The sequence below is a fragment of the Thyridium curvatum genome (genome assembly GCF_004353045.1).
Source record: "Thyridium curvatum strain D216 chromosome Unknown NODE_14_length_560046_cov_85.173820, whole genome shotgun sequence".
In the NCBI taxonomy this organism is placed as follows: domain Eukaryota; kingdom Fungi; phylum Ascomycota; class Sordariomycetes; order Thyridiales; family Thyridiaceae; genus Thyridium; species Thyridium curvatum.
The window spans coordinates 496,409-520,157 of record NW_022156769.1 but is presented as its reverse complement, the minus strand read 5'-3'; the positions used below and the strand labels follow the sequence as shown (position 1 = coordinate 520,157).

The window sequence follows — 23,749 nt, the reverse complement described above, 5'->3', positions numbered from 1 at the left end:
GGCTATCGTCCAAGGCAAAGGGAAAATAGACGGTGGAAGACAACCACCTGCTCTCATCAGAGGGTCGATGTCGTGGGATGCGCGTTAGGCAAGCAGATCACTGGAAGCGTGCTTGTTGACTGAGGGGTAAAGGCGAATCAACTGTGCCGTGCCGACATCGCCGTCCGTAGTAGAGGTAAGGTAGGATTTGTAGACTTCTACGACCTGCAAGACCCCTCGTGCTTCACAAGCGCAACTTGCGCTCCAGGTTCGATATCACTATCCGTACATTTCCGACCCCGTGCCATATGTTGCAGTGTCATTGGAGGTGCCTAGGCTACGAGATAAATACCTACTAGGTAGCCAAGGTGATGCCTCGGCTTGTTTGAGGCAAGGATGGGCATGACTACCTACGGATTCATTGTTAGCACCTCGGGGGCAGCAACGAAACTGTCGGTTCTCAATTGATGATCATCAGGAAGTTCTGCTGCAACTTGTTGAAGATTTGCACCAAGAGTCAAGTGGCCGATTGTATGGCAAAAAGAGTGTAGGTATTTGAACATTCGAGCTGGGTCAGTAACTTCAACTTAGTTCCCAATACCGAGAATGACCTAAATGACATCAGCAAACCCCGGATCCCTGCCAGCCAGTCGTGTCACATGGGATCAAATGCTGCACTGTAGCACAGGTAAATTCGGAAACGGGGCGGCCCTGCAGTGCTGAATGTTGGGCGCATCCCGCGCCAGCGCAGCCCGCGGACCTCAACTGTTGCTAGGCTCCGCCCCATCGCATCTCATCGTCATAAGCCCGTATTCACTTCTTCTCTCCTCCTGCCCTGCCCCGTAGAGTGTTTGCAACCGACAACCCTCTGGCCTCAGCAATCCGATGCTTTAAATTACTTTTCCGTTTCACATTTTATCAAGGTCTCGTGCACATTCCGACCCAAGTAGAGCAGAGAGCAGCACGGCATCCTCGTGTCTCTCCTTCAACCATTCCAAGAGGAAGATCCCATTCCTCATTACCTGGGGGCCTCGGTCCACCTGCCGATTTCCCCCAACATTCTTTGCGCAAACGCCACAAACTCGAGAGCATCGCCCCGAAAGCACTGATAAGGCTCTGACTGTCTGCTTGACTGTCCCCGGCCTACAGGACGGGGTGAGCAGAATCTCGCACTTGGACAGTCAAGATGCAGTACGTGCGCAATCTCAGTGACTCTGTGTCCACGGCATGGAACTCGATCAACCCGGCCACCCTCAGCGGGGCTATCGATGTCATAGTCGTTGAGCAGGAGGATGGCTCTTTACTCTGCTCCCCCTTCCATGTCCGGTTCGGCAAGTTCTCGCTGCTGCGGCCATACGAGAAGAAGGTTGAGTTCAAGGTCAATGGCAAGAAGCAAGACTATTCCATGAAGCTGGGTGAAGGAGGTGAGGCCTTCTTCGTCTTCGAAACAAGCGACAACATTCCCCGAAGCCTACAGACCTCTCCGATCTCTTCACCGGCTTCCAGCCCTCCCCTCCAAGCACAGCCATCCAACGATGCCGGACTGCAGGAGCCCGAGCCTCTCGAGCTTGACGAGAGTCAGACCAAGCCGCGCTCAGCAAGTCTTGTACGCCCCCCACCGGCAGTCATATACTCAACCTCCGCGCCCAAGGAGAATGGACTGCTTGCACCCATGTCCACGTCCCCCGACCTCTCAGATAGTCGGCCCAAGTCGGGCGACTGGTCTGCCTTGGCTAGACGTCCCTACAGTGACGATATCCTGCGTAAGAGAGCACGGACACACACCAGTAGTGACACCCCCGAGGAAGGGTCGATGGAGGGCGAGGATCCCCTGTTTTCGGAACGGACCAGCAGCCCTCCACCCCTCGGACCTATCGAGGCCATTGAGCGCGCAAAGACTCTATCGCGGCGCCTGTCCGCGGTAGACATACCGACGCAGGTAACGGACAGTGGGGATCTCATGCTCGACATGTCGCTGTTCAAGAATAATGAGGAGGACGCCATCCGCGCCGAGATCTTGGCCCGCAGAGTCCTTAGCGAAGAGCTCGAGGGCAACTACGACATCGGTGCCTTGTTTGGCATGGACGAGCAGGGCAATCTCTGGATCTACAGCTGCGAGGAGGCGAAGGAGGCGGCCATGAAGAAGATGATGGAGACGTCGCTACGCCCAAGTCCATCTTTGGCCATCGATGCCGCCTCTGACCCAGGTTATCATAGTGATGACAGCACTGCGTCCACCTCGTTGCCCTCGCATCGGAGGTCCGAGTCCGTTGGTCAGATGAGTGTCCAGACACCGCCGACATCGCCAGGTTCTATGACCACCACTGGCTCCGTCGCTAGCCGCGTCGTCACGGTCGGTGATCCTAACCGTAATTACGCCAAGACGTTGCGTTTGACTAGCGATCAACTCAAGGCACTCGATCTCAAGCCTGGCGAGAACTCGATGAGCTTCACAGTCAACCGCGCCACCTGCTCTGCCTACATGTACCTGTGGAAGCACGAAGTCCCAGTAGTCATCTCTGATATCGATGGAACAATCACAAAGTCGGATGCCCTAGGCCATGTGCTGAACATGATTGGCCGGGACTGGACTCATGCTGGCGTGGCCAAGCTATATAGCGACATTGTGGCCAACGGATACAACATCATGTATCTCACAAGCCGTTCCGTCGGCCAGGCTGACATGACCCGGACCTATCTCGCAGGTATTCAACAGGATAACTACCGGTTGCCTCGAGGACCCACGATCCTGTCCCCTGATCGGACGATGGCGGCATTGCGGCGCGAAGTTTATCTGCGTAAGCCGCACGTCTTCAAGATGGCCACGCTACGGGACATCCGAAACCTCTACGGCCCAGATCACCACCCCTTTTACGCCGGATTTGGCAACCGTCTCACGGATCAGATCTCGTATCGGACTGTAGACGTGCCCCGCAACCGCATCTTCACCATCAACTCCAACGCCGAGGTCTCGCTCGACCTGTTGAGTCTTAACAAGCTCAAGCTGAGCTACGTGAACATGACCGAGGTCGTTGACCACTACTTCCCGCCTGTGAGCACCCTGGTGAAGGGTGGCGGCGAGGATTACACCGACTTCAAGTACTGGCGGGACACGCCCTTGGAGCTGGATGAGTTCTCCGCCAGCGACACGGACGACGCCGATGATGCTGCTGAGGACAATGAGAGCCAGTATGCCGAAGAGGACGAGGAGGAGCTCGATGAGGAGCTCGGCGAGAGCTACATCTCGCGGGGTTCGATGGACGAGTACTACGAAGGCGACGAGCATATGGCCGGTTCCATGATGGAAGGTGAGGAAGATGCCGACAACGAAGAGGACATGTACGATGACGAACTCGCATACGAGGAGGAAGAAGAGGGGACAGAGGCCAACGAGACAGAGGTCGGCGGCCCCAAGGAGGACGAGTCTCCCGAGCTGGCAGTCCCAGACGTCAACGCCGAGATGATTACCGGGGTGAACAACTTGTCCGTGGGCAAGAAGGTCAAGTCCTAGAAAGGAATGTTTTCCGGCCGGACAAGATCATTGTTTTGACTATTGGGGCAAGAATCACTTGCGCTTTTGGCATACCCTCCATCAACAAAGTTGGGCGCATGGCTGCGCGAGGACAGTCCTTGGCATACATTCGGAAGCATAAGCATGCTTAGACAGATAGATCTGTTGGCGTTTTTTTGGGGGGGGCGTGCTTCTTGCAAATTGTATTAAGTTTTCCTGGTTGGCATAGCGCGGCGTCTTTTTTTCCGAGCCCATAGCTTTCTCTTAATAAATACACAAGTATTGTAGAATACACTCAAGATTCGCCCTCGCCCTGAACGCCTCTCGAAATGATAATGGTATATCCTGTGGTAGGGATCCTCGGTGCACCTGAGATCGCGATCCATACGGCCCCAGTGCTCATGATTCATATCACGAGTTGCATAGCCACTCAACCTTCCCGCAATTTGACGGCCCGTTGAGAAAAAGACCAGAGGTAATGGTAGGCTTGCTCCCTGTCCAAACCGAGCTGGCCTACTCCATCATGTCCGCATCCTCCTCCATGGTGTCGCCAAAGACGTCAGCTTGGGTGCCACCCTCAACGCCATCGCCACCAATGTCTTCCTCCTCCACAGTTCCTTCGACTCCCTCCATGGCATCAGCCATGGCCTCATCATCGTCCTCACCCGCGCTCCAATCCTCACCGGGAGCCCACTCGTCCCTCAGACCCCAGCTCAGCCCATTAAGCACAAACCGCTCGCCCGGTAGACGCACGCCCCATTCCGTCGCCGCCACCCTGGGCAGGGCGACCTTGTTGCGCTCGCGCGCGACGTCCATGAGCCAGTCCTTGGATGTGCCGCCGCCGCCGCCACCGCCGCGGAACTGGTACGACAGCCTCGAGGCGATGGCCAGCTGGACCGCGCTGGCGCTGACGCTGGCGTCGGCTCCCGGGGCGGAGGCCGCGGCGCCGGACGACGCGCTCGGCTTGGAGCCGGCGTGGGTGACGTATGGGTCGGCGCCGAGGTGGAGCGCATCGGAGAGGACGGAGGAGGTGTGGCGGTAGGCAAAGTCGAGGAGGAGGAGGGGCACGCGCTGCTCGTAGGACGTTACGCCCTGCGCGGTGAGGAGGAGCTCTAGGGTGCGGGCATCGCGTGGCCTCGGGGCGCTCGAGGGCTGTTGCTGCTGCTGTGGGTTCTGCTGCGGGTTCTGCTGTTGCGAGCCTGGCACCGGAGTTTGCGAGGATGGCCCCGGTTGTGATTGTGACTGCCCTGCTGCGGACTGGCTGCCGGCCGTGGCGGCCGTGGCCTGTGTGCTTGCGCCGACGAGGGTCTGGCTGTTGGTGCCGGCCGATGAGGATGGGCCTGGAGCGACACCGTTGGTCTGGGGTTCGGCGGCAGACATCCTGGACCTGGGTCGTGGGACGCCCGAAAGCGACCGGCTGAAAAGAGATGGAGGCCTTGAAGGACGTGGTGGGACAGACGACTGCGTCTGGGGATGCGGCGGAAGCGTAAGAGGGTTTGAGCTCTAGTCAGCCATCTGGGCGCTTCGACGATCAAAGTGTAGGCTAGGAAGGTGGCTTGGCAGTGGTGAGGTCTGTGGCGAGTCGCGACTGTCGTGTCGTGTCAGGTTCGACTGTAGATTGAGAATGCGGGAAGGGATGGCGAGAGCTGAGGCAGGGCACACTTTCAGCAGATTGGTGTGATCGGTAATGGAGTGGGAGAAGGATGTGTTGGTGAGATGCGATAATCGAGATGGTAGGCAGGGATGGAGAAGTCGATATGGAGATAGAAGGTAAGCTTGGAGTGGCACTATCAATGGCAGGTGGAGTCTGGTCAATGGTAGCAATGCACAGGCATGGGATCCATTGTGCAGCGTTGAGTGAGTTGAGGTGATTACATAATGGGGGTCCGGAACCGGGATCTTCCGGAGTAGACATTGAGCTCAACATGAAGATTGAGGCACTGGGGCCAGACCAGACTCCAATTGAGTCACATCAATTCACACCGCCTAAAAGATCCCCGTGGCGGGGCACTGATGACCCATGGCCAGCGACTGGCAGAATTAATTTTCCCCACCAAGCCGGCCGATACAGGTGGGAGGAATCAGAGCATAGTCATTTCCAATTCGCAAAAGAAGTCGACTCATTCTTCTCTCCGGACTGTCGTGAAGCAATCATAGTCACAGCTGCTTTCGTCCCCATCTGCCACATCTTGGAAGGCCAATCTTGCTCCAATTGGACGCACCACTGCCAATGGAGTCAACTCTTCCTCTGCCGTTCCTCGTGAGCGTCTCCATTCCCCCGGGACTGGGTGGGGAGAAGGAGGGCCTCAGTCGAGAGGAAGTCAGCTGTCTGGGATGCATCTTCCTCGAGGTGACAGAGAAAAATCTCGAGAAGGTCTTCAACTTTCTGAAGCGCCACAATGTCGAGTTTGAGCCTTACTTTGACGTCACTCGCCTTGGTTCAAAGGAGGATATTGTGGCCCTACTAGATGCCGGCGCTCGCAAAGTATTTGTCAAGCCCGAGAATCTATCAGAGTATGCCTCATATGGGTCAAGGGTGGCGCCTCTCATCACCGACGCCAGCCAAATCGATGTGGCAACAGAGAGCGGCCTTCTCATCTCTGATTTCGACCTTGCCAAGGATGGCAACAGCCAGTTGGCCGAGAAGTGCAAGGCTAAGAGGATAACGTCGCTGTTCATGAAGCCTACGACAGGCACCGATCTTCAAAGGTTTATTGACTTCGCGTCTCAGTGCGGTGCACTGCCGGTCCTACCTTCCACCGGATTGACCGCCAACAAGGACGATGCCTCTAAACTCTCTGTGGCCAAAATTATGTCCTCGACTTGGACTTCTGACAGAGCTGATAAACTCATCCCGACGGTAGTCACCGACGAGACTGGCGTTGCTCTCGGTCTTGTTTACAGCAGTGAAGAGAGTGTGGCCGAGGCTCTCCGAACACAGACTGGTGTCTACCAAAGCAGGAAACGGGGCTTGTGGTACAAGGGTGCGAGCTCGGGAGACACGCAAGAGCTCCTGAAGATCAGCCTGGATTGTGACAACGACGCACTGAAGTTTGTTGTCAAGCAAAAGAACCGATTCTGCCACCTCGAGCAGTCAGGGTGCTTTGGTAACCTGCGAGGTATCCCCAAGCTGGAGCAGACGCTCCAGTCTCGGAAGCAGTCAGCCCCTGCGGGATCCTATACCGCACGGCTCTTCTCTGACGAGAAGCTGCTGCGGGCGAAGATCATGGAGGAGGCCGAGGAGCTGTGTAACGCAAACACTGCCGAGGAGGTCGCTTTTGAGGCTGCCGACCTGATCTATTTCGCCCTGGCCAAGGTAGTCTCTGCCGGTGTCAGCCTGGCCGATGTTGAGAGGAGTCTCGATGCCAAGAGCTGGAAGGTCAAGAGGAGGCAAGGAGACGCCAAGGGCAAATGGGCTGAAAAGGAGGGCATCAAGCCCGCTGACGCCGCCAAGGCACCGGCTCAGGCCCCAGCTGCCGCTCCCAAGCAGACTTCAGAGCGGATCACCATGAGGCGGTACGATTCTTCAACGTCGTCTCCTGCCGAAATTGAAGAGGTCCTCAAGAGGCCGTCGCAGAAGTCCTCGGATGCCATCATGAAGATCATTACCCCCATCATCGACGATGTGCGCAAGAACGGCGACAAGGGTTTGTTGTCGTACACTCACAAGTTCGAAAAGGCAACCTCTCTGACCTCTCCTGTCCTCAAGGCTCCCTTCCCCAAGGAGCTCATGCAATTGCCAGCCGAGACCATCAAGGCGATAGATGTCTCGTTCGAGAACATCCGCAAGTTCCACGCTGCTCAGAAGGACGAGAAAACGCTCAATGTTGAAACCATGCCTGGCGTCGTCTGCAGCCGTTTCTCGCGGCCGATTGAGCGCGTTGGTCTGTACGTGCCCGGTGGTACCGCCGTCCTACCCAGCACCGCGCTCATGCTTGGTGTGCCCGCCATGGTTGCCGGCTGCCAAAAGATTGTGCTGGCATCACCGCCCCGGGCGGACGGAAGCATCACCCCGGAGATCGTCTACGTCGCTCACAAGGTTGGCGCTGAGAGCATCGTCCTGGCCGGTGGCGCTCAGGCTGTTGCTGCCATGGCTTACGGTACTGAGAGCGTGACCAAGGTCGATAAGATCCTTGGTCCCGGTAACCAGTTCGTTACTGCCGCCAAGATGTTTGTCAGCAATGATACCAACGCCGGTTGCGGTATCGACATGCCCGCCGGTCCCTCCGAGGTCCTTGTCATCGCCGACAAGGATGCCAACCCGGCTTTTGTCGCGTCTGACCTCCTCTCCCAAGCCGAGCACGGTGTTGACAGCCAGGTCGTCCTCCTTGCCGTTGACCTGGATGAGCAGCACCTTCAGGCTATTGAGGACGAGCTTCACTCGCAAGCCATGGCTCTTCCCCGTGTCGATATTGTCCGCGGAGCTATTGCCCACTCGGTCACGATCCAGGTGCGCGACGTCGAGGAGGCCATGCGCATCAGCAACGAGTATGCTCCTGAGCACTTGATCTTGCAGCTCAAGGATGCCGAGAAGACTGTCGACCAGGTCATGAACGCTGGCAGTGTCTTCATCGGGCAGTGGACACCCGAGAGCGTCGGCGACTACTCGGCTGGCGTGAACCACTCTCTGCGTAAGTGTTTTCGGACTTTCATAATCACAGAAACTTTTTCAAGAGGCGAATTGCATTGCTAACGTGTCGATCACTAGCTACCTACGGCTTTGCCAAGCAGTACTCTGGGGTCAACCTGGGCTCGTTCCTCAAGCACATCACCAGCTCCAACCTCACGGCTGAGGGTCTGCGCAACGTGGGCGGTGCCGTCATGCAGCTCGCCAAGGTCGAACAGCTCGAGGCCCACAGACGTGCCGTCGGCATCCGCCTCGAGCACATGAACAAGACGTCCTAAGATTGTGGTCATTACACTCTAGGGAACACAGCACAGAGCCGTTCTCGCTTTGGTTATGAAGGTTTCTTTCGATGCGAGCTAGAATGTTTTGGTGCGTGTATAGAGGTGACCAAAATCTGTTGATCATTTTGTCTCGAGAGAAACAGGATATTTTTCAGTTAGATAGAGCCCGAATTAGTTATCTGTGCAAACAGTTCATCTCCAATCAGGCTAGGGGGTACTTTTCAAGCCAAGGACGGAAGTCAATCTGATAATCATGTCTCTATTCGAACTGCCGCCAGTTTCATCTGTGGTATCATAACCCCATTCTGTGCCCCTCGGCGAACCGCTCATTACTTGAGGCCCTTTCCCTAGCAGTATACTCCCAGTCCGATATGGTATCATCCCAAAAGAAGAAAACGCCGATCATGGTATCATATGCCAAATTGCATGTTCTATGACTCGGCCGTTTTGTCCCGATGTTCGCCCTGTTTCTTGCGAAAAAGAAAAGCAATATATGAGAAACAGAGAGGCAGGTGTGCTGCTGTATGTTTCGCACGAAGACAGAAAAAAGATAATAAGACAAGTTGCTGCAAAATGCTGGGTCCCGCCTTGTGCTCCCTTTAGTGTGCCCGTATGTAATGTTCGCACCCCTTTTATCCCAGTACAAACGAAGCAAATAACGCCGTTCGTATGCGGTGGCCTTTGGACTTTCACATAATGTGCTGGTACACTGCTGGTGGCCCCTTTTCTGTTTTGTTTGTTCTCTTTATGAGTGCTGTCGTCGCATAGACTCCTGCCTCTGCAGCTTCTCCACGTTTGCGGTCGTGAGGCCCCCGGTGGCCGTCTGAGACTGCAGAGCCGAGTGGCTGTGCGGAGTCGCGCCTGCGCCCCCGCTGGCAGCGTTCATGAGCTTGTCGTCCCGTGAGTGCAGCGCCTGTTCGTCGGTCTCCCGGCGCCGGACCGGAAGCGAGAAATCCGAGCCCCCCGGGAAGAACCCGTATCCTTCCGAGGGGATGCCGTCGGCCGAGGGTCGCTCCTCGCGTGGTCTGGGTGTCGGCAGCGGCTGGACCGAGTTGAATCTTCCCTCGGCTCGGCCACTCGCGGTCGCCTTGATCGCCTGGAGAAACTCGTCGTGACCAACCATGGGTATGTCAGAGTTGCTGCACAAGTCCACAGAGTCAGAGCATTCTGACGAGGTGGAACCGTGTTGGTTTGGGAGGTTGACACGCTTGGCATAAGACCAGTGTATCAACATCTTCTCCAGGGTGCGGCTCTTGACTGGCTTTGCCAGATAGTCGTCCATGCCGGCCCTCACACACTTGGCCTTGTCTCCCTGGATCGCAGAAGCAGTCATGGCAACAATAGGAATGTCCTTGACGAAATCCCTGTACGGTAGATGCTGTCGAAGGACATGCGTACACTTGTACCCATCTATCACAGGCATCTGCACGTCCATAAGGATGATGTCCGGTTTGGTCTTGTCGCCATCCTTGGCCGACTTGAGGTACTCCAAGGCTTCCTTGCCATTCCAAGCGGCGGTAACGTTGAAGCCAAGTTTCTTGATGGTTTTGGTAGCGATCTGCTGGTTGATGGCATTGTCTTCAACGACAAGAACATGAATTTTGGCGCGGTCCTTTGATGGCATCTCATCCTCGTTTGGCCGCGTTGAGACTGGGAGGCCTGATCGTGTTTTCCGTACTGGCGAGCTTTTGTTGCCGTCCCAAGGACTTTGGCACGATTCGGTCGGGGGTGTGCCCATTCGCTGCTGCTCTAGCTCTGAGCTGTTGCAAGACACGCTCACGTCGGATTGCAACCTGTCAGTCAAAGGTTCGATCTGCACTACGTCAGATCTCTGAGCGCCCTGGGGTTTATTGAACGGTATCCAGAATGTCGCCGTTGTCCCCGAGCCGACGCTGGACTGGAGATCTATTCTGCCATTCATCAGGTCGAGCAAGTTTTTGCAGATAGTCAAACCCAGCCCAGTTCCGCCAAACTTCCGCGCAGTAGACGCGTCGCCCTGACTGAAAGGCTGGAAAAGACGCTTTCGAACCTCCTCGTCGATCCCTATCCCGGTGTCTTCAACAACGAACTTGACCTCGATAGTGTCGGCTGTCTCCTTCTCCTTCAAGACAGAGAAATGCACATGGCCCTGGTTGGTGAACTTGATACTGTTGGTGAGCAGGTTCGTAATGATTTGTCTCACTCTCCCCGGATCGCCCAGTAAGACAAGATCGTTGGCAAGCTCAGGTGCCATGGATCCTTGGAAATCGAGGTTTTTGCGTTCGGCTGCGAAGCTCAACATCTTATTCACATCACGAATGATGACCGAAAGCGAGAACTGGACTTCCTCAACGTCTAGACGCCCCGATTCTACCTTCGAAAAGTCCAGGATATCGTTGATCACGGTCAGAAGGGCATTTCCTGAGCGATAAATATTCTCAGTAAAGTCTCGCTGCTCTTGACCGAGGTCCATGTCGAGCAGAAGCTCTGCCATGCCGATCACGCCAGTGATAGGAGTTCGGATCTCGTGGGACATCTGTTGGACATAGTCAGCACCGTTCATAGCGGGAGGTCCAGAAAGGGGTGAAAGACATTTGCCAAAAATTGACTCTTCAACCGGCTAGCCTCTTTGGCGGCAGCTTCACTGGCGATGGCTTGCCGTTTCTCCCGCTCCTGTACTGCAAGGTCTGCTTCCTTGTCCTTCAACTCGGTCACGTCCATGATGACGCCGATTGCCCCCTCGATGGACTTCCCACTTAGGTGTTTCTCATCTTTTCTGTATATTGGCAAAAAGCGCGTTCGGTACCACCGCTCATCTGACACGTTTCAAGAACATTAGCAGCAAGCCTCAAGGCCACGAACCAGCTAGGAACGCAACACATACCAATGGAGTGTTCTTTCAAGTCCTGCTTGACTTTGCCTTCAAGTATATCGTCCAGAGACCTGAGAAACCCGGGTTGCTCACCCCGTCTCAAATGGGGCGTCAGGCGGTTAAAGACTTCATCGACATTCTGCCCGATATACCACTGCGAGCCGACGCTATGAGTTGTAGAATGTTGGTTCTCATTCGTTGCATCCCATATCAAAGCACCTTCAAGCATGGTGACCTTCCTATTGATATCAATGGAAAAAATGGTCACGTGGGCGTGAGCGATGACGCTGAGAAGCTGTTCGCGGTATCTCTTGGCTGCCAGCTTCGTTTCGATGTTTTCGTGCACGTCGGTACAGGTCCCTGCATTGTGTTAATTCGGGACAGCACACTCGCGGACAGGAGCTCGCCTTACCGAACCATTTCACAATCTCTCCCGTCTCTTTATTTTTGAGCGGCAATGCTCGGCCAAGAAACCATCTCCATTCTCCGTCCTTGCTGCGACACCGGTACTCTGTCATGTACTGCTCCCCAGTTTGCAGGGAATGTTTCCATCTCGCTAGGGTTTCTTGTAGATCATCGGGATGGAATGAGTTGATCCATCCTTCACCAAGCGAGTCCTCTGTGGAAAGACCAGTGTAACTGTACCACTGGTTATTGAAGAAGTCGTGCTTACCGTCCGGATCGGTAGTCCAGACAAACTGTGGCATCGATTCGCATATCAGTTTGAACCTTTCCTCGTCGTCCTCTTTGATTTGCGTGATCATTTGGGTGATGTCGGTGACATCGTGAGCAGTGACAACACCGGCCAGTGTCTCCCCAGTCGTCTCATCCTTGATGAGTTCTCCCATTATGTCCAAAACACGCTTTTCGCCATTGGCGTCATACATCCCGATTCGCATATTCGAGAACGGTGTTTCTGTCCGCAGCAGGACAGATATAGGAAACTCATCGGGGTCGAGTCTCCTAGTGAATTCTTCATCGTAGACCTCCCAATTTGGAAGAATATCATGGCCGGTCTGGAAATCCTCCAGAGCAGTACCCTGCTTGAGGAGGTTGCGGGCCGCAGCATTTGGATACATCACACTGCCATCTTTCCACATGGCAAATACGGCCATTTCGGTATTGTCGAGCAGCGCGTCCTTCATCAGGAGTGTTTTCTGTAAAATAGACGGGGTGCTTGACAAGGCCGATTTGGCAGGTGGTCCCATAGGAGGAAATGGGCTTGAGGACACCGCGACAGCTCCAGGGCTAATAGTATAGGAGGGCGAGATGGATCCCTGGCCAGAGCTCAAGGATGGCGAGTTCGAATGGGGTATTGACTTTCTCTCAGAAGCCTCTAGGATGTTAGCTCGGGCTACTGACTTCTTGGGTCTGGGAGCGGCTTGGGCGGTTGAGGTGTCGTGGTGTGTGAATGTTAGAGTGAAGTAGGTCTGCTGATCGTCGACTTCCCAGACGGTGATGAGCATCTTGGCGTATGATTGAAATTCGGAAGCTCTGGACTTGGACCAGAGGTCCATGGTGGATCTGCTCAGAGCTTTCCGAGTAATCACCACATCTAGCGCAGTGCTCGGCGTGACGGTTGATGAGGCCTGCGTCTTGTCGTTGTGATTTGCAGCCTCTGCCGGGGATGTCTGGTCGCCGTCGACACTGGTCGCAATATCGTCGCTGCCCAGTTTTGACGCGCCAAGCTCGATGACCAGGGACTCCAGAAGATTCTCCCACGTTACCCAGACGGGTCTACCATCCTGAACCAAGTCGACACCGACCTGCGACAGTGACTGTCCTCGGAGCCTATCCAGGACGGAAGTGGTGGTGTCCAAATGTTCCTCGCTCTTTTCCGAGACTATTCCCAAAAGCCGCCCCATGGCTTCATTGGCAAGCACGACTGTCTTGAGGCTGTTCAGGACCAACAGCGGAACAGGCAAGAACTGCATAGCAGAGAAGGCCAATTGTGCGGGACTGATCATGGGCATGGGCAGACGGAATGGACTTGTCGAGTGATCCCTGAGGGTCGTTGGTTGTAGAGCGGGCGAGTCTCGAAGAAAGCGGTCACGCATGCGCGAATGGACGCCATCCTGCTGGGCCGCCACCGAACCTTTTGGTGAAAGGGAGTCGCGGTCGAAGGGCGCAGAGGGCGGCAAGGGATCCTTGGGATCTTGATGCGGCAGATTTGATACTGAGGAGTCCATTGAGGCTACCTGAGTCGCCTGTTCTCGAGAAGCACCGCCCCTGGGGCGTGAAGCATCATCAGGCGACATATCGTGACGGTGAGGCGCATGGAGGAGTACCGAGGGCGCGAGAGCCCGTGGTCAAGCTGTGACGGGGTAGAGGTCCGGCCCGAGAGGATGTCGAGGAGAGGGTGGTTTTGCTTGAGAGTAACGTCGAGGGATTACCTTGACAAAGCTATCTGATCGAGACACCGTCTCATGGACGGCGGGCAAAGTGTGGAGGTGTGATTTGGGGCGGGTGGTCTAGGCCGTTCGAGAACACTGCCCTAAGCCCGGGGCTTTGTGTTGGTGTAGTTGGTGCACGACTCAAAAGGAATGTGGTTATATGCTTCGGGTCTTAGGTTAAGACGGACCGGGTGAGGGTTGAGTTCCAAGAGTCAAGAGTCAGGGCTTTGGTTAGCACCACCCAGCAGCAATCACCGGGACCGAGAAATGATAAAGGATCCGTCGCATCAATCCGAGGAGAGAAGAGAGGGCAATTGTCATCCCATCATGCCGCAGCACCTTCAGCAAACGCCGCAAGAGCAACCTGCACTAAGGGACGGCGGGCAGGAGCTAGTTGTGAGTGAGGAGTTTCCCGAGGTGGGAATGTCGTCATAATGCCCGGGGCTCCCTCTCTAGACCTCTACCAAATACCCCCCAGGAGGCGACTTTTGAGGCGTCTCGCGGCCCCGTCTGGACGGTAAATCACATACAAAATACCGCCTCACAGAGCAACCCCCGTCTGGGCCGTCTGCACTGTCAGTCGCCTCACCCAAGGGTCCCCAACCCGAAGACACTCCACTGGTGATCATCCTGAGCCAAAACAGTCGTCGATTTGCAAGGGCTTACTCGGTCCATTCTGCACCGGCCCACCACAACGTTGCTCTTTGGGGTGCAAACACTGCTGATCGCTCTCCAGGCGATGTGAGTCTGGGACACGACCGCAACAGCTCCACAAGGAGGAAGCAGCCGCAATCTTAAAAGGCTGGACCCAGACGATCTTTGTACTCTTCCTCACGAGCGCAGACGCCGATATTTGTGTGAGGATATCACTGGATATACAACCGTGGCGTTGGAGTGTGTGTGAGATGTTCTTGCACATGAACAAGGGTCCTCACTAGCAGGACTACTGCGAGCAACCGTCTCAGTCTTCCCGTTCGGGCAATGAGTGAATTGAGACAGACGTGGCTATCCAAACCAATCGGAAGCAGATAGCACATAGTAAACTTCCCGGATAGGACAGCGAGTGGCGATGATCGACTTGGTGGCCAACTACCGAGAGCAAATCACAGGTTGGAACGAACCCCGGCCTGCGAGGGGTCCTGTCTTGGGCGGACGGGGACCATTGGAGGCTGTCATGACGTTGTTGGGGGCGCACGAGAGCGGGCACATCACCACGAGTGATGGGATGGGATTGTCTGGGAATCCGCTACTCCGTCTCTGCCGTACGTCTTCTTGATGGGCATTTGCCAAGCGCCTCGATAGCGGGAACGGTCGCGCAGGCAAGAGCATCGATCCAACCAAACCTGACCTCCTGGTTTTCCGACCCGCATCAACAGCAGACGAACAAGACCCTGGTGCCTCCGTCTCCCGGCGCCATCCAGTGCTAGGTAGGCAATTCCCAAGGTTAGTGAGGTTTTTACGAAGCTGGACTGGGGAAGAGTCAATTCTGATCGGCGATCTGGGTCCAGGGACTCTTTTAGTGCCCAGCTTCCAGCCTAGGTGCTCCACTCACCAATGGAACACTTGCCTGAAGTGGCATCTCTCCTTTGACCGCCGCATGCAATGGGCTGGGCTATGAAGGCGCCGAGCTTGCTTACGCCGTGCCTCGAACAAAGGCTTTCTTCTAGCAGGGCTAATCTGTACGTCATAGTGTCTACATCTACAGGGGGTCAAGGTAGCTCGATCAGCTCGAGCTGGGTCACCAACATCTCAAAAACCTGTGAGTAGAAACAGCGGCGCAAACATGGGAGTATGACGGACGGTATGGCACCTTGAAGTCTTTAGCGGAACGAATTCTGCAATCAGGGCTCTAGGTCATGCATGGCTCGTTTTCCTCTATCAAAACTGTTTCCTTGCACTTGCCTCAAGCATTTGCTCCCTCCTCCAACTCCAAGTAAAATAGCAGGGGTATCTCTGAATAGTAAACGTACAAGGAATGTCTAGTCGTAAAAATCATCGGCAGTCGTAGCATAGGCACAATTATTTCGAGTCTTCCTTCATTTTCCCACAGGTGGAACAAGTCCACCATTGCCGTTCCATAGTCGTCCCGCAGAACGAGCAATCCCATGTCGCCGGAGGACGTACTAACGAGGCAGCGGGCTCTTTTTCAGCGCGACTCGGTCTTGCTGGCGAGGTCGTCAAGTCGATTGTTGTTCTAGGCCGTTTTGAGGTACGACCCGCAATCTTCTTGGTAGCATTCTCAGGTCTCTCGACCCCACAGGCATCGCAACAAAGGTAGTTGTCCGGGTTATGAAGTGTACAGATTTGACAGGTCCATCCAGACATCGGCTCCGGGGACAAGGGCCTTCTCTCTGCTGCGGTCCGTGGTTGGGGTGCCGCCGAAGAGGAGCCTGGATCCGGTGTTGGTAGGCTGACTGGGCCACCGCCGCCCGAGGGATAGGCCGCCGAGGAGGATACAACGGCTCCGCCGCCGCTGCCAGAGGGGTGCTCTGGAGTAGGAGGAACATAAGCGCTGCCGTACTTCCGCTTCTCATCCTCCTGGACCAGCTCCCAGAGTGCCTGAGCGATGGCCGCTTCGTTCGCAGCATCTTCCTCGGCTTGAGTCCGGAACCCATTTCTGGTGGCCGTCTCAGAAATGGCCCGGATTTCGTTTTCATTATGGTTTGTATTGCCGCAGCCCTGCAGCGTCTTATTGCGCCGCTCGACGGCGTCAACAATGACTTTGCGAATGTCCTGCCCCGGTAGGAGACCCGCGCCGCCGAGCTTCCGACCAGACCCGGCGCCCAAGTTTTGTCGCCGCTCGGCCGCTGCCCGGGCCAGCCGGCGTGCCTCATGCATAGGAAGCTGTCTTCCACCGCCAAGACGGTGTCCCTCCGAAAGGAAGCCTTCGCCCGTGTAGCCTTTCATGACAAGCCCTTCATGTTCATCGCGCAGCTGGTTCCATAGGGCGTGGAAACGGGCATCGTGAGGCCCGTGTACAATGTGGGAAAGCTCATGGAGCATGGTATCGGTGATTTGCTCGACGGGGAGAAAGAGGCTTCGGTCTCTGGGGTACCGCAAGCGCAGTAAGATCTTCTGGCCTCTATTGACATTGAGCCCTAGACAAAGAAAAGCCGTTAGAAAGCTATACCAGACGACGAGTGGATTTCCTCCTACCTAGAAGATTCTCCTGGTCTGGGAAGAACTCTGCCAGTTCTGGGACCTTCCATCCCCGCGCGCGCATGATCGGCTTGACCTGGGACGCGACCTTTTTCAGGATGTGCAGAGCATCTTTCTCGCGAGGAAAGTTCCTCAGGTGAACATAAGATAGAACCAAAGGGTCGTGTTCGTACATCTTTTTCAGTCCTTCTCATTCTCCGTCGGCCATGGTTTGTTGGAAGGTCGACACGGGTCTGTCGCGAAACAGAAAGAGAAAGAGACAGAGACAGAGAGACGCAGCCAATTGCTGCCTAGTCCGACTAAGCAAATGGGTGGCCAATCTCGTCGAGAAAACAGTAGCACTTACTTTCCAACTCACCGGTATTTGTAATGCGAAATCGGCATTTCTGAATAGGGACTTGCAATGAATCATCAGCGTCGAGATGCACGAGATAAGTCTAGCATTTGATCACTGGTACTCCCGGAACAAATCTCGGCGAGCCGCCTTATGTAAGACACGCTGTCGCGCGCCTGTGACGAATGCCACCACCTAACTACCTACCTAGCTCCAAGCTGACACATCGTAACGGGTTGTCTTGGGTACACTCAACATACTGTCGGCACGTGTTGCATCTGCCTCCGGCCGCGAGGACAAGCATTGCTGTGAATCTATTGAAACGTCGCATGGTTGGTTTCGCCAAGGTCGAACTAGGAGCACTGTCTGAGAGAGGGGGATCATAAGTCGCCCATATTATGCGCTTCTCTGACAAGCTCCCATTCCCGCAAAGTCGACACTATTGTAAAAGACCAGCTCGGCTGCTTTCGACCACAGGAGCGTTCAATCATTCTCCGATAGATCCATGGAAACAGCTTGATCACAATCACATGCTCAAGAGTGGGAGCAGCTGGAGCAAATCACCATGTTCGTGAGGAAAGAAAGACTACCGCGTGCATGCCTTGCTTGGTCCGGGAGCATCTTCCCAGCGGCCAGCGGGGCATGATGGTGTTACCCCTGATCGACAACGATTGACGATTGGTGGCTTGGCATGAAAGCCACATCTAGCTTGACTGGCCAAGTATCAAGGCGATCTCAATCTCTCCTCCTCCACAAACCCCTCTAGGGACCCTTTCTCCAATCCAGGTCTGGAACTCGTGAGAGGATATATTGCCCAGTTGCTTCTCCCTTCCGTCCAGCAGGCGTGGGGGTGTCTTGCCGTGACGGGCGGCTTGCCAGCCTGCATCGTCGTCTTCAGCCATTCCTCTACCAGCCTCAGTCATACAAACAGTCATAGAGGCGACACAGGCGACACGGGCACCACAGCCGTTGTCGTGTTTGCGCTCGTCGAATGTCATGGCATGCAGCGTGACCACCAAGCTTTTGGTTCCAATGGGTATGTTTCATCTTGGCAGTGCCACAGATCCAGGGTCAGTCCCGAAGATCCCTCCCCTGTGCTGAAAGCTTGCCCGAGGCTACGGCTTGCCGCCATGATGGAGAAAAGACAGAGTCCCATCGGAGAATAGGTGAGGAGAGATCTACTCTGCAAGTAGAGTGCCTTCCATCTTGTGCCAGCCAATGCGTCCCTCTGTTCACCACGCCAAGATGTGAATCGTCCGGGCGAAGCAGTTGGTTCGTCCGCTTCAACCACTGCCACAAGCGTGGCCATCTAAACCATGTCACAGACATATTGCAGCCCAGCACGTCTTTGCACATCTGCCCTCTCTCGATCTGCACTTCATGGCATCTCGCGGCCCCTGGCCCCAGTTCCAATTTCGTCGACGCCCACAAAATAACCTGGAGCCAGCTGTAGCTGTCCACATTTCTGTCAATGGGGCCGCGGCTTCGCCAGCCTGTCGCAGGCCTGCGCAGGACAGGATCGACAAACGCCGAGAACTTCTAACAGCATTGCCCGTGCCTCCACGTCCAACCGCGACGTCGAGACAGAGGCCTCTTAAGACGGCCGCTGCACGATGCATGAATTTCTTCTCGGCTGGCAAAAGCTTGTCACATTCACTCTCTCTGCCGCATAGTCGCGACAATTCACTCTCACTTAATAGCTCTACACTCACTTGTTTCTTTCATCCCTTTCATTGCATTTTAGAACCAGGCTGCCGTTTGGACTTTTCGTTCCCTTTTGCTCCTATATCGTTGCCTTCATTCATTGCTCTTCTTCCTCACCCCTCCGTCGTTCCTTGCGGTGGGCATCTGAGCGGGCTTCTTGTCATAGTCTTTCTCCGTTCCTTTTGATACGTTTTCAGCATGAAGTTCTTCAGCATCGCTGCTGTCGCAGCGTCCCTTCTTTCCTCCGGCAATCTGGTATCTGCCGCGCCAAGGAAGCTTAGTCCCAAGGACCTGGAGATTTCGGTCCTTGGCGGTTTGACATTCAAGATCGGTATGGTTCACAATACCGACTTCTCCATGTCCCACCGTGGCCTGAGGAGCGTGGCCAAGGTCTACGCCAAGTACGGACTGCCCATTCCTGAGGACATCCTCGCCGCCATCCAGGACTTTTTGAGGGAGCTTGGAGTCAAGCTAGCCCATCCTGGCCTTGCCAGCCAGGGTTGGAACTCGACCGACAATGCTACCAGCGCGGATCAAGGTTCGTCTGGCCCCAGCACACATGCGACTGTGTGTGTGTGTCGTCGAGTGCGGTATGAGGATGCTTACATGTTGAATTAGGTGAGGTATCGGCTGTCCCTCAGCTCTTCGATGTCGAGTATCTCTCCGAGGTCGAGATCGGCACGCCGCCTCAGAAATTGATGCTGGACTTCGACACCGGCTCTTCAGACCTGTGGGTCTTCAGCTCGAAGACTCCCAAGACCCAGGTCAACGGACAGAAGCTTTACGAGATGGAGAAGAGCTCGACTGCGAAGGAGGTCGAGGGCTCAGTCTGGAGCATCCGATATGGTGACGGCAGTCAGTCGTCCGGCACCGTCTACACGGACACTGTGACCATTGGTGGTGTTACGGTCGAGAACCAGGCCATCGAGTCGGCATCCAGAGTTTCGGCCTCGTTCACAAACGACACGGCTTCGTCGGGACTTCTCGGTCTGGGATTTGACTCTATCAACCAGATTCAGCCCAAAAAGCAGAAGACCTTCTTTAGCAACGCTATGAAGGACCTGGCCATGCCCCTCTTTACTGCCAACCTGAAGAAGTCCGAAGGTAAGAATGACCTGCGCTCGTGATTCACTGCTTGGTGTGCATGTGCTGACTTGTATATCACTGCAGCCGGCAACTACAACTTCGGCTTCATCGACAAGACCGAGTTCACCGGCGACATCACCTTTGTTGATGTTAACAGCACCGCCGGTTTCTGGCAGTTCACCACTGACAGCTACTCTATCGGCAACAACGTGACTGTGAATCAGCCGCACGAGGCCATCGCCGACACCGGCACCACCCTGCTCATGCTGCCCGAGCAGCTCGTCGCCTCCTACTACAAGCAGGTCAAGAGCGCCACCATGAACCGCCAGGCCGGCGGCTACGTCTTCGACTGCAAGGAGAAGCTCCCCGACTACACCGTCACCATCGGCGGGCACAAGGCCGTCGTCCCCGGCGAGCTGATCAACTTTGCCCCCGCCGACTCCGAGTCGTTCGAGACAGCCACGGTCTGCTTTGGCGGCATCCAGCCCGTCGGCAACCTGCCGTTCGCCATCTACGGCGACATCTTCCTCAAGAGCCAGTTTGTCGTCTTCCACGGCGGCAACACGCAGCTCGGCTTCGCCTCGAAGCCCCTGTAAATAGATAATGTGTAGCGCCCGCCCTATCGCGGAGTTCACCACGGGTGTCAGGAGTGAAGGATTGATGGGCTTTTGTCATTTCGTGTGGATTGTCTGGCCACATCACGCGACTTTTTCAGTTCGCCATTTTCGATTAGAGAGAGAATGCGGGCTGTTGCATTTTAATGATCTTAGATTTGGGCGGCACAGAGCGTGAAGAGCCATGCCGGCGAAGAAAGCAAAGCGTTTCACAATCTATCGTGATCACAAACCCTTGTGTCTCTTGCTTAAATATGTTTCTTAACCAGAGATTGCTCGTGTGAAACACTCAGATTGATTTGGCTATCAAGTGCAAGAGAATCATTGATGCTCACTCAGGCATGATAATTAGGTCAAGCCGCACCGACCCGTTCCCGGGGTCCGGGTCCGGGTCCGGGTCCGACTAGCTTCTGCGACGTAGTACGCCGGTAGCCAAGTACTACCCGATCCACCGAAGATGTTCTCGGGGTAGGACTTACGAGAGACGGTGTTTTCGGTGATTTGATTGAGATCCTAACGCTAGTCCAACTGTTTGTTCATTCGCGCTCTGAGCTGGCAGGATCATTCTCCCCGGCTTCCTCCGGGCTTGCGGCACAGCTGACGCCACCGCAAGCTTAAATCGTCTGATGACTGACATCATGAGAACTCGGCGTTCGGTGATCCGAGCCTTCCAATGCCGTGCCTATCAACATTGCACCGTGTAATAAAGATCCGAGAGAGTTTCCTATCAATTGAACCAGTTTCCTTTCTGGCGCCGCAGCCAACGTCTTTGAAAGGCACATACATCAGTTGTTGTCATTTGAGAACCAAGGATCTTATTTCGATGAGCGCCCATCATCACGCGCCCATTTAGTTTGAACAGCTTCCAGCTTCATCATTCCATCACCAACGAACAATGGACCAAGCTATTTCGCTAGCAAACCGCCTCACGGCACAGGCCCGCGCGCGCCCTTATATCGCCGCGGCCATAGCCATCGGGGCTCTGAGCACAGCGCCAATCTTCTCCTGGGCCGCCGACTCGTACCGGACCTACCTCAGCCTCGGGAAGGGCGGCATCCCTCACAACCTCTTTGGCTGGATTGTCCAGGGCCTGGCCCAGCCCTTCGCCTGGCACGACACCACGACTGTCAGGCCTTTCGGCGACGCGCGCCACAGCGCCGCGCTCGGCCCGCACGCCCACGAGTCCTTCCTCGGCGAGGCCGGCCCTTCGCTGCCCGCGCGCGCCGGTGACCGCCCGACGGTCCCCGGCTTCGTGGCGCCGCAGCGGCAGACGACGCAGAAAGGGGCGCCGCCGATGACGGCGCGCATGGAGACGCTCCTCAAGGACCTGGCCGCGGCGAACCCGGGCCTGCTCAAGACCAGCCCTTCCAACCTGGAGGGCGTCGGCACGCCCGCTCTGTTCCTGGCGGACGGCGTCGAGCTGCCCGGCTACTCGAAGCGTACCAAGGGCGAGATCTGCCACGCGCACGGGGAGAGCAGCTCGCACATGATCCTCAGCCTGGCTGACTCCAAGGAGGTCCTGGAAAGGGGCTGGGGCGAACGACACCCGCTGAGCGGTGTCAGGGGATTTTGGCCGCTGAGCTACGTCATGGTGTATGCCCCGCGGGACGACGACGAGTTTGTCATTTGGAAGAGGCTTGTTGTTGCCTGTGTCCGGTTTGCATTTGCTGATGGCCCGGCGGTGAATGTGGACGTCTGAAGCTCTCGTGGGCTGTCGACCTCATCATCTTCCTTGCCAGCATATCCAACGTTTTTTTTTCTCCGGCCATCATTGTAACGATATCCATATGCGGCGATAGTTCTTTCTCTCTCACCTCTAAGCTTGGAACAAAGTCCGCGTAGGACGGTTTGAGCACAGTCTTGGTGACCCCTTCCTTGGAGTGACTAGCGCTCGTCAACGCGGCCAAAGAACCGAAGACACGGGGGCCAATCTCGTAGATTCTCGCTCAAGCGACAAAATTGGATTCAACATCAAAGATTGGTTGTCTCAGACCGAAGTCATTGTAGCAAGGTGTCGTCGTAGTGGTCTGGCACAAGGTACAGTCATCCCTGAATTGACACGCAGATTGACACAAGTCTAAACCAGCATTTCGAAATACAACTAAGACTAGCGGTTGAAATAAGTACAATAGACTATCCCATTTGTTGTCTTTCTCTGTTTACGAGGGTTGTGAGAAGAAGTGCGGCCTTGTTCGCAGGCGAAGACAGAAACAGCTCTTAATTCGCTAGGCACGAGTTTTGAAGGACAGTATGTTACACTATCGTGAGGCACGGTACTTGATGATGCACTTTTCAGGACTTGGCAATAAACATACGTAATTCAAGTGTTTGATTGCAACTCCATTCGTTGCGCTCGGCTGCTAATCTGCTTGGTCTTTACCTTTGTGAGGGACAGCTGGCATGTAAGAGTTGTCACTCCTCCATCTTGATCGCGCGTCGGGGTCCAATCTTGCGTGCAGGATCTCCCTGTTTCCCTTGCTGTAGACTTGCATATATGTGACTGAATGTTCCGTCAAAGGAACCAGTCAGACAGCTTGGAGTGTTACATTTCCCAGGTCAAGAGCCAGCTTGGTCAGCCATGTGCAATCCAGCAAGGCAACACGTGTAAATTGCCTAGTAGTTGACCCTGGAGAAGATCAAAACAATTCGAGAAAATGCTCTTTTCCAGGAATACAGTTGGTAAGGCAGCTACCTAGGCCAGCGGAGGCCTTCCGTAACGGAGACGATCAGTCACGCTCTGGGTGGTGCTTCACTGAGCGGTAGTCGTGGCTGGAGCCACTTGCCTCTCAGGCTCTCAGCCATTTTCTTCCATCTGCTGGTCTCTCATCGAGGTTCAATCCACCCCCTTTGAGGCCACCAGACTGGGGAAAAGGCTGAAAGCTAGTCCCTACAAAATCCACTTCCGGGTTCGCAGTGGTTGCTGTGGACGAAGTGATCAAGGAGGAGTTGACGGCCGTCTCGTAGAACGAGTTGAGGATCGTCGCACCTGCGAGAGCCTTTATTGACACACCTCAAGACGAATTCCTTCGAGTCAACTGCGCCGCTGTTATTTAGTACTTGTTGGTATGGAGAATTCTGGGCATAATGGACGGTGAGTACACCCAAGCCTTTCTTGGACCAGCGAACAAGGTATCTGGCACACAACTCCTAATATTAGATTAGGGTATAGGTGACGATAAACAGAACCTGGGGCTTGCATAGCATACAGGT

General features: G+C 55.2%; 7 protein-coding genes across 7 annotated transcripts; 4 read left to right on the top strand and 3 right to left on the bottom strand.

The window, feature by feature from the left end:
• Positions 1-1,165: 1,165 nt before the first annotated feature.
• On the top strand, positions 1,166-3,490 carry E0L32_003362 (uncharacterized protein; the record flags this gene model as incomplete). The annotated part of the gene is made up of 1 exon (XM_031137654.1): positions 1,166-3,490. One exon carries the CDS (start codon positions 1,166-1,168, stop codon positions 3,488-3,490), a length of 2,325 nt encoding a protein of 774 aa, XP_030998955.1.
• Positions 3,491-4,003: 513 nt separating this feature from the next.
• On the bottom strand, positions 4,004-4,870 carry E0L32_003361 (uncharacterized protein; the record flags this gene model as incomplete). The annotated part of the gene is made up of 1 exon (XM_031137653.1): positions 4,004-4,870. One exon carries the CDS (start codon positions 4,868-4,870, stop codon positions 4,004-4,006), a length of 867 nt encoding a protein of 288 aa, XP_030998954.1.
• Positions 4,871-5,720: 850 nt separating this feature from the next.
• E0L32_003360 (uncharacterized protein) lies at positions 5,721-8,395 on the top strand (the record flags this gene model as incomplete). Its single annotated transcript, XM_031137652.1, has 2 exons — positions 5,721-8,121; positions 8,199-8,395. The coding sequence occupies 2 exons, from the start codon at positions 5,721-5,723 to the stop codon at positions 8,393-8,395; spliced, it is 2,598 nt and encodes an 865-aa protein (XP_030998953.1).
• A 748-nt stretch (positions 8,396-9,143) lies between these two features.
• E0L32_003359 (uncharacterized protein) lies at positions 9,144-13,438 on the bottom strand (the record flags this gene model as incomplete). The annotated part of the gene is made up of 4 exons (XM_031137650.1): positions 9,144-10,913; positions 10,970-11,193; positions 11,262-11,609; positions 11,662-13,438. The coding sequence occupies 4 exons, from the start codon at positions 13,436-13,438 to the stop codon at positions 9,144-9,146; spliced, it is 4,119 nt and encodes a 1,372-aa protein (XP_030998952.1).
• Positions 13,439-15,661: 2,223 nt separating this feature from the next.
• E0L32_003358 (uncharacterized protein) lies at positions 15,662-16,976 on the bottom strand (the record flags this gene model as incomplete). Its single annotated transcript, XM_031137649.1, has 2 exons — positions 15,662-16,740; positions 16,799-16,976. 2 exons carry the CDS (start codon positions 16,974-16,976, stop codon positions 15,662-15,664), a joined length of 1,257 nt encoding a protein of 418 aa, XP_030998951.1.
• A 2,061-nt stretch (positions 16,977-19,037) lies between these two features.
• E0L32_003357 (uncharacterized protein) lies at positions 19,038-20,521 on the top strand (the record flags this gene model as incomplete). The annotated part of the gene is made up of 3 exons (XM_031137648.1): positions 19,038-19,410; positions 19,458-19,943; positions 20,010-20,521. The coding sequence occupies 3 exons, from the start codon at positions 19,038-19,040 to the stop codon at positions 20,519-20,521; spliced, it is 1,371 nt and encodes a 456-aa protein (XP_030998950.1).
• Positions 20,522-21,434: 913 nt separating this feature from the next.
• On the top strand, positions 21,435-22,238 carry E0L32_003356 (uncharacterized protein; the record flags this gene model as incomplete). Its single annotated transcript, XM_031137647.1, has 1 exon — positions 21,435-22,238. One exon carries the CDS (start codon positions 21,435-21,437, stop codon positions 22,236-22,238), a length of 804 nt encoding a protein of 267 aa, XP_030998949.1.
• Positions 22,239-23,749: the final 1,511 nt, after the last annotated feature.